The 8,936-nt window shown below is 35.1% G+C and overlaps 1 protein-coding gene across 1 annotated transcript; it reads right to left on the bottom strand.

Moving 5' to 3' along the window:
• Positions 1-813: 813 nt before the first annotated feature.
• LOC149242575 (uncharacterized) lies at positions 814-8,023 on the bottom strand. Its single transcript, XM_089374286.1, has 3 exons — positions 7,694-8,023; positions 2,665-2,728; positions 814-1,789 (listed from the first exon to the last, which is right to left on the bottom strand). The coding sequence occupies exons 1-3, from the start codon at positions 7,822-7,824 to the stop codon at positions 1,541-1,543; spliced, it is 444 nt and encodes a 147-aa protein (XP_089230412.1). The 5' UTR covers positions 7,825-8,023; the 3' UTR covers positions 814-1,540.
• Between the last annotated feature and the right edge of the window lie 913 nt (positions 8,024-8,936).

The following is an 8,936-nucleotide window of genomic DNA, read 5'->3' as shown; positions in this document are numbered from 1 at the left end:
AGTTTCAAGCATTGGGATAGCAACAGTTGGTTTGCTATTTTCCGGTGCATTCCACGGGAATACCTTTATGGAACAGATTGACTGACAATGTGAAGTTTTCTTGTTACTTCTGGCACAGTTGTATGTAACATCAAATGCACTGGTTTAGTGGTCAAAGTATGACACATTTCACGTCTAATTTTGTTTCTCCCTTAATGAATACTAACGATAGAATTTTTATATCTAAAAGTAATGGCAAAACTAACTGCATTTTTCATGAAAACGTTGTTTTACTTGCTGTTGAGCTGAAGGTCGTTATGCTTGCTGTTTATCATTTACTTATATAACATAAGAAGATGCATAGTTTAGCCTCTATTAAAATTATGAAAGTTAGTAATTATTTTGATAGTACAGGATACAGAAATGCACTTTCTAAGCTATTTTAAGCATTGTTCTCGTCAATATTTGTAAATATTTTGGTGCCACTGTACTGTTCTCCATTAGATCTGCTTGTCTGATCTTTGTAGGCTGGCACCAATGCAGCAGAGATTTGTTTGAAATTTATAGTGATCCTGACATTCAACCTGAGGGAAAACAGTGAAGTTTGAAGATTAATCCACCATGGTCGTCTTACGATTCAATTGGTCATTAGTTGACTTTGTTTGGGAGGGTAACTTCAAATTTCAAACGGACGCCTTTCAAATTTGAGGTGTAATATCTGACTGTTCACTTGTAGACTAGTTAATTTTGATAATTAAAATGTCTTTCAAATTCGAAATGAGTGACATAATCCCAACAGGTTGAGAAAACATATTCACATAGCTAACAAAATAATAACTACAACTGTCGAGTTCAAACTAACAAAACCATACGTATACTGTCAACATTTCTCGGCAAATTCACATATAAACATTACAAGAAAAAGTGCACTGCGCTGCAAAGATGCTGTGCTTTAATTTCATTTACAGATTTCAGCCTCACCCTTCAAAATAGCCCATGTATCTGAGCTTTATCCTAAGGGTCGTAACATATACTGTTTTTACTACTCTCAAATCCCCTCATCAACTCTTTACAAGCTCCGAAGGCCGATCAGAGGAACATCTTCCACTAAATGACATAAATGCACTATATTACAAGTATTGCAACTGTACAATACCACCAGATATTACAAGTTTTGCAACAGTTAGGTTAAGAATGGTTACCAATCAATGGACAAAATTTAGACTACAGATGGCTGTCATTCCCTACCTATACTTCCAGTTGAACTGTACGATGGAAGATAAAATAATACGCTCCTGGATGATTGCTACAGGCTTCTTTGAGCAATATATCCTTCACAGAAGTGAGGAAAATGACAACCTTCTGAGTTTAATATACAACTATATGCTAATGGAGCAAGATTGTTAAAGGCTTCTTGAACAAGATTTCATTTGCCAGAGTTTATGAAAACACAACTCTGTGCAGTTGTTTGCAAGGGATGACGAACTTGGTGATGAATGCTTACACTTGGTACAAAATTACAAATCATTCAACTGATTCTCGGATGGATATCAAGAAGGGTTTAGGCGAGAGCTGGCAAATTACAATGTGACTCTTGGTTTTTCGAAGCAAAACCTTCCACCCGCACCAAAGGCTTTGCTCCATACGAAGCTCCACAAGAAGTATTCTGCGACAAATTGACAGGTGACACTGGAACACCTTTCCTTATGAATTGTGTGTCTCGAACAAGAGGATTGTCGGAGCGAGTAGGGGGTGACCCATAAAAGTATGGATGAGAATTTTTTACATTTGTTTGATCTCCATGCTGACTCTGCACGGTGGAAAAAATTGCAACATCATGTATGAGAAGTAACTAAAGCACACCCAAAAGAAGAGAGATAACCAGAGTAAAGAACATCTACCCAAAATACCAATAAATAAAGTTTCAGAGAGCCAGGCTTCAAAAACTCGTGCATTCACTTCATTCGATGGGAGTTCTCTTCTCCAAGCATGTTGGAGGCTATAGCATCTGTTTGACATGATGATCAGACGAGTTCTTAAAGCCTGGCCATGTGACATAAACCTGGATAGAGCTAAAGATTACATGCAATGTCCAAACACAGCTAAAACCAAAGATGACTCCCGAAAATGATAGAAACTATTAAAACTACGTTCTTAGAAGTAATGCCAACACCCACCAGTAAGACCATAAAGATTATGGGCAATATTACAAGAAGCATGAAGAATATCAAGGTTCCATTCAACATGCATATGCCAACAACATATGCAATTCTTTTTATCTGGTAGACATCTAATTAAAAAACTTCATAAAAAGTACTTGTAACAACATTTCTGTTATTTCTTAGCTACCATGTTCCTAGGGGTGTAGGGTACAGGCTAGGAGCATCCTCAGAATCTGTGGGGTTTTTTTATGTAACTTATCTTGTTTAGAGGTTCAGACTGCAATGAGAACAGAAGAACTATTGATTAAAAGGATAAGTTGCATCAAATCCAAGTCTAGACACAAGACAACAAATTAACATCAAATGCATGTTTTCCTGGTCAACATGATATCTGCCTAAAAAGGAATTATTCCGCAGAGCTCTTAAATGTCCTGAATAGCAATGCATAGTGAACATAGTCTTCACCATTACAGGGAAAAAACTAAATAAAGCTCTCTCAATACGAGTTTAAGGAAAAGCTTACCTTGCTCAATAATATCTCTAAAATCTCATAACTCGGTTCCCCTTCATTTCCAGACATTGCATAGCTGCAAGCAATACGTCAAAGGTCAGGTAATCAATGGAAAACATTGAAGAAGAAAGCTGCAGTACAACAGGAAGAAATTATGGAAGAAAGACAAATTACAATAACCAGATAATCAGTACTTGAAATAAGGGTCATCGGGAATTATTATCAACATACTTGTAGGTGCTATTGATTTCGTCGACCCATAAGAGCTATTGTACAAAGTGAGATTAAAAAATAAAACCAAGTGCACATTTAATTATGGCCTCCTCAAACCATAAAGTCAGGAGGAAGGGAAAATCAATTTATATTAGGAAACAGGGAAGAGTTCTCAGATTTGGAAGGACATAACAAAAAGTTATGTAAAATCTGATGAGGTTTTGTGAGAGGATTTTTCTTATAGCCATGGGCTATAGGTCATCTTGAGGTAGTTTTTGAAAGTGTTTGAACATGTGGTTGTACCTTGATGGAGAATTTTTCCCTAATTTTTTTGTAGAAAAGGAGTGGGAAATGACAAGCAGCGATTATCTTTACACCACAACCAATCAACCATTATGTTAAGAAGCATTATTACTCTCTTATGACCAATATTTGGTACTTGGCCTTGGAATAGACCAATGATCCACTCAAACTCGGATAGGAATTGGACCAGTTTGAATTTTATGACTCAGTTTACTAAAAATACATAAAATTTTAAAATTTTAATGAAAAAATATATTTTAAAGATTCCAAGCCACTAGAGACAAAATATGCAAAATCTACGCATGTAAAAAAGTAAATATCAGTGGCTTATCAATCATCACACTTATCACCACGGTTGGAAATGGGAACCTTGGCATGAGCAACAGAACCATCCTCTGGCTCAGACTCATCAGACTCCTCAAGGATATCTATAGCTAAGCACAGTTGGTGCCTGCCATGCTTGGTGCTACTCTTACTAATGGATCTAGATCCAAACCAATCCACCCCAACTCATCAATATGAAGATCAAACTCTGTCAAGTGAATGTTCTCTACCCATTGAAGCTATATTTATATCATCCAACACAATGGGACCTGTATCAGGTCTATCGTTCAGTAATTGGAGCAGCTATTTTCATATTCTAGAACTCCTACTTTTTAGGAGCATGAACTGTCGTTTTTGGCATACCTATTTTTAGCAAGTATATATTTTCCATGGAGCATAACTTATAAGTGCAGACTGACATTTGACATTTGGCATCTTTTTGATGGTTTAGTGGACTTGTCTTTGGGTTCGATGCAATTAAGATAATCGGAATTCTGAAAACTGCAAAGATCTGCTGAATTTTGGATCTGATGTGAAATAAAAACTGCAAAGGTCTGCTTAACTTTGGATGTGATGTGAAATTCTATTTTATTATATGAGATTCGATGAGGTGGGAACTCCTCTTAAACATCCTGACATAAAAAATTCAGGATATTTGGCTGAATTGGTACCAAATTGGTCCCTGATCTGATTTGAAGGCCAAGTCAACACCCTCGAGGGTCAACTCAACCAAGTCACAAGATCAACTCAACAAAGTTTTGAAAACAGTACCTGTGGTTGCTTCATTGGCATTGCAGGTTATTGTTTACCACATCTCTCTCAACCAACGTGGGACACTAATTTTGTAGAGTGGTATTTATGTCGTAGTAACAATTCCAAGACGCATAGGGCATATCCAACTTAGTAATGGGCATTTTTTAGGAAGGCATGTGAAAGGATAATTGTGGACTACTGTTAGTCTTTAGAGAGATTATGTCGAAATGAAACAGCTATTAAACCTTAAAGCTATCAAATCAGGGGAACAAGTAAATCCATTTATAAGAGGAAATAAGTAAATCCATTTATAAGAGGAAATAGGTAAGAATTCTCAAATATGGAACATTTTGATGAGGGCTATTTTTGGAGTCATGCGTCACCTTGAGGTAGTGGTCAAACTTGTAGCTGCACCCAAAGAGATTATATCAAAAAATGATCTTGTGATTCATGCATGCATACTGGATCCATGCCCACTCTCATATCCAATTTTTAAGGTCAATCGGGTCTAGCATGGGTGGTTAATATGAGAAGTTGTTATTCTCCCCGTTGAGGTTCAAATCCCACTTATGACATATTTGTGCCTTGAGGGCCAATTGAGGTTCACAAGGTATCAACAATGTTACGCTTACTTAACTACTTGAGGGTGGTATGAGATGTTTACCCAAAAGATTTAGCCCAAGGGGTTAGTTCAACTGGCTGTGCCAATGTTGTTAGAAATTTGACTAGTTCCTTGCCAATTAGTAATAGGTGCTCAATTTGAATCCTCTCTAGATAATTTTGATTTTCTAAATTAAAATAGATTATTTGTAATAATTTCTAAAATAAATTTTCTCATTTTTAAAAGAAATTTCATAATAAAATAATATTTTTAATTTGAAATATCTTCATGAAAAACCATAATATGTACTTATTTTCGAGCAATTATCAAAAAGCATTTACAATGTTGTCCTCTACCAGGAAGATTGTTGGTAATAAGCCAAACTAGGAATTTGCACCATACTATATGCTCTCGAAAAGTTTCGCAAATTATTATAACGCAAACTAAGGCATGATAGCAACCAGTCCCTTAAGGATATGTTAAATTAAGGATGAATCACATTGGCCGGTTTAGCAAAACTAGGAATTTGCACCATATTATATGCTCTCAAAATGAGGAAGTTTCGCAAATTATTATAACGCAAACTGAAGGCAGATACTTAAGGATAGGTTAAATTTATATTGGCTGGTTTGAAATGTGTTAATAAATAAATTTTTATGTGATTTTCATCGAATTTTTTTTCCAGAAATAAAATATAAAAATGTAAATTCGATTAAACTATATATTTATATATTTTTGAATTTCATTCATGGATGGACAACCCAATATAGTGAACCCAAGACACCAAATAACAAGCTCTTGGTTCTGTGGAATAGGTTTTTATTTTTTCCCGGCAAAGCTAATGGTTCAAACATACCTTAAGCAAAGACATATTAGAATTTTTTAAACTTCACAAACATAAATACCAAATCACCAGTGAACAACCCAATATACGAGTGAACCCAAAACATCAAATAACAAGCTTTTGGTTATGTAGGGTAGGGTTAATCATCAATGAACAACCCAATATGCAAGTGAACCCAAAACATCAAATAACAAGCTCCTGGTTATGTGGGGTAGGGTTAATCATCAATGAACAACCCAATATACAAGTGAACCCAAAACATCAAATAACAAGCTCTTGGTTATGTGGGATAGGGTTGACTTTTGTCTCGGAAAAACTAATGGCTTCAACCTAACTTATCCTTATTAGACACCTCTTCTCACCCTGGCCAAGAAATATCTACCAAGAACTTATTATTTTTTATCACCATCATGTAGCTACTTCATATTTCGTTTAAAGTAATCCAGGTAACACAAGTCACTCTATAAATCATCTACTATGAAAGGATCCAACAAACTGCTCAAAGAGGGAGGATGAATGAGTTGAAGTCTATCAGTCCACCTCTACACCATAACAGTATTATATATATATATATATAAAAGAACCTAAAACACCAAATAACAAGCTCTTGATTCTATGTGATAGGTCTTTATTTCGTCCCAGCAAAGCTCGTGGCTCAAACATAACCTATCCTTGTTAAAAACCAGTTCTCACCATGGCTAAGAAATCTACACTAAGAGCTTCCAATATTTTATCACCGCTATGTAGCTACTTCAGATTTCGCTTATGGTAATCCAGTGACACAGGTCACTCTATAAAATCATAGAAATCATCTTCTATGAAAAGATCCAACAAACAACTCAAAGAGGGAAGATGAATGGTTGAAGTCTATCAGTCCACCTCTGCATCATACCAGAGTTATTATATACAAATAAAATACACTGAAGAACCCCAAACATCTACAGCTACCTTTGGGTATATATTGGGTATATATATAAAAGAGAAAACCCAAAACACCAAATAACAAGTTCTGGTTTCTATTGAATAGGTATTTATTATATGCACCATACCAGTGCTGTTATATACAAATAAAATACACTGAGGAACCCCAAAACATCTGCATATATATATATATATATATATATATACCAATAAAATACACGGAAGAACCCTAAAACATCTACAACTACCTTTGGGTATATATACATATATACATAAAATACGCTGAAGAACTCTAAAACATCTAGAACCACCTTTGGGTATATATATATATATGAGAACCCAAAACACCAAATAACAAGTTCTGATTTCTATGGGGTAGGTTTTTATTATATACACCATGCCAGTGCTGTTAAATACCAATAAAATACACTGAAGAACCAACTACCTTTGAGGGTATATATATATATAAGAGAGAAACCAAAACACCAAATAACAAGTTCTGGTTTCTATGGGGTAGGTTTTTATTATACGCAAATTAAATACACTGATGCACCCCAAAACATCTATAGCTACCTTTGGGTGGGTAGGTTTTTATTATATGCAAATTAAATACACTGATGCACCCCAAAACATCATTTTTTTTAGGGAGATAGATACACAGGGTTATTTCGGGTGGTTTAAATTTTTACTAATATGATAAGTTTTGATGATTATTGTTGTAATGGTTTCATGTTTGAGAAAAGCACTCTTGAAAAGTATAACTGTACTAACTTAATACCAGCAATTTCACTGTTACCTTTGGGCTGAGGAAAAAAACCAATTTATTTCCTTAAAATATATAGATACTACTCAATAAACTGATCATTTCAAATGGATGTTTGGGGTTAAGGGAATCAGCGCCAGATGGATCACGTCTGAACGAACTATTGCAAAGTATATCAGTCCCCGAATGGTAAGTTATCTGTCTTCGGTGCCATGGGTATCATTTTGTTGGTCCGAGAATACAAAAATTTGAACAAAATCTATCATACCCGAGAAGCAACATGAAAAACAATCCAAAAAGCAGAGTAGCGAGCCATTACCTGTGATTCTTGACATAGGATTTATGTATTGGTCTCGCTGTACAAGGACCAGAGGGCATCACCCTGCGAGGCATGGGGCAGATCGGCTGGTCTTTCCGCAAACTTCCATTCATGTTACTTAATGCATACATTCTGCTTTATTTTATGGTATTGAATCTCACAGATCTCAAGCCCAACCACAACAGATCCTATTTCAAAAATTATAAATGTAGAACAGAGGCGAACCCTTATCTGACTAAGGATACTAATCTGACTATCAATACTAATAGAGAAGCATTTATACATACAAGGCCACTGCCTTGATAAGGTAACGGTTATGAAAAATATCTGAAATTGCGATATGGAAGGAGTCCAGAAAGGATTTGGGCTAAGAACCGAGGTGGGCGGAATCGAATAAAGGGTACACATATGGCTTCAAGTTATTGGTTGGACGGTGGAACGGTTGGGGACCCAAAAAGGAATGGCAGCGATTGGTGCTGGGGAACAGTAATAAATATATTATATTGTCTTGGACTGTGTTTGGATTGTAAAGGGGCTTTTGACTCGGAAAGAGTTTTAAAATGGAATTTGATTGAGTCCACTGTAAAAAAAATTCAATGAGATTGGGTAAGAGTTTGAATGGAATTTTGATTTCGAGTTGGCAGCACTCTAGTGGGTTGGGGGTTGTATATTGTTTGGTTTCATGTTCTCATCGAAGGTCGCTATCATAATAATGCAGTGGTAATTGAAAACGAACTTGGTGAGGTGATAATGGACGACCAGGTAGAATTGCATTCACATGACGGACCACACTTTTTATTAAAGTGGTGGTGTAAAGTAGTTTGTATTGGAATAGGATAAATAGTTAATGATTTGATGTTTTGGTTTGATTATTTTTAATGGTCTGATGTTTTGGTTTAGTTTAAAATTTGGTTAAAATGGTTAGTAACACAAAAATTAAGTTGTTAAATTTATATATATTAAATATCTTATAAGTTTTTTTTAGGGTTGTGAATGTGTTTATGTATTTAATAAAAATGTATTTGAAATGATGAAAAATAAGGATTTCACAAAAAAATTGTATTGTCAAATTTTATTTAAAAAACTAAAGAAGGGTTAGAATTTACTTATCTAAATTGTTCAAATTGTATATTAATTTTTTTAATCATGATGAAAATTTATGGAGAGTCCTAATTTTGAAACACTAGCTATCAAGATTACACTAGGTACAACTAATCTATTTAGTTGGAGAAACAAATTGTTC

Source organism: Pinus tabuliformis, chromosome 8, assembly GCF_031772625.1.
Source record: "Pinus tabuliformis cultivar Carrire ecotype Pingquan chromosome 8, CPIR1, whole genome shotgun sequence".
Classification (NCBI taxonomy): Eukaryota; Viridiplantae; Streptophyta; class Pinopsida; order Pinales; family Pinaceae; genus Pinus; species Pinus tabuliformis.
The sequence above is the reverse complement of the archived record's forward strand: the minus strand, read 5'-3'. Positions and strand labels throughout refer to the sequence as shown.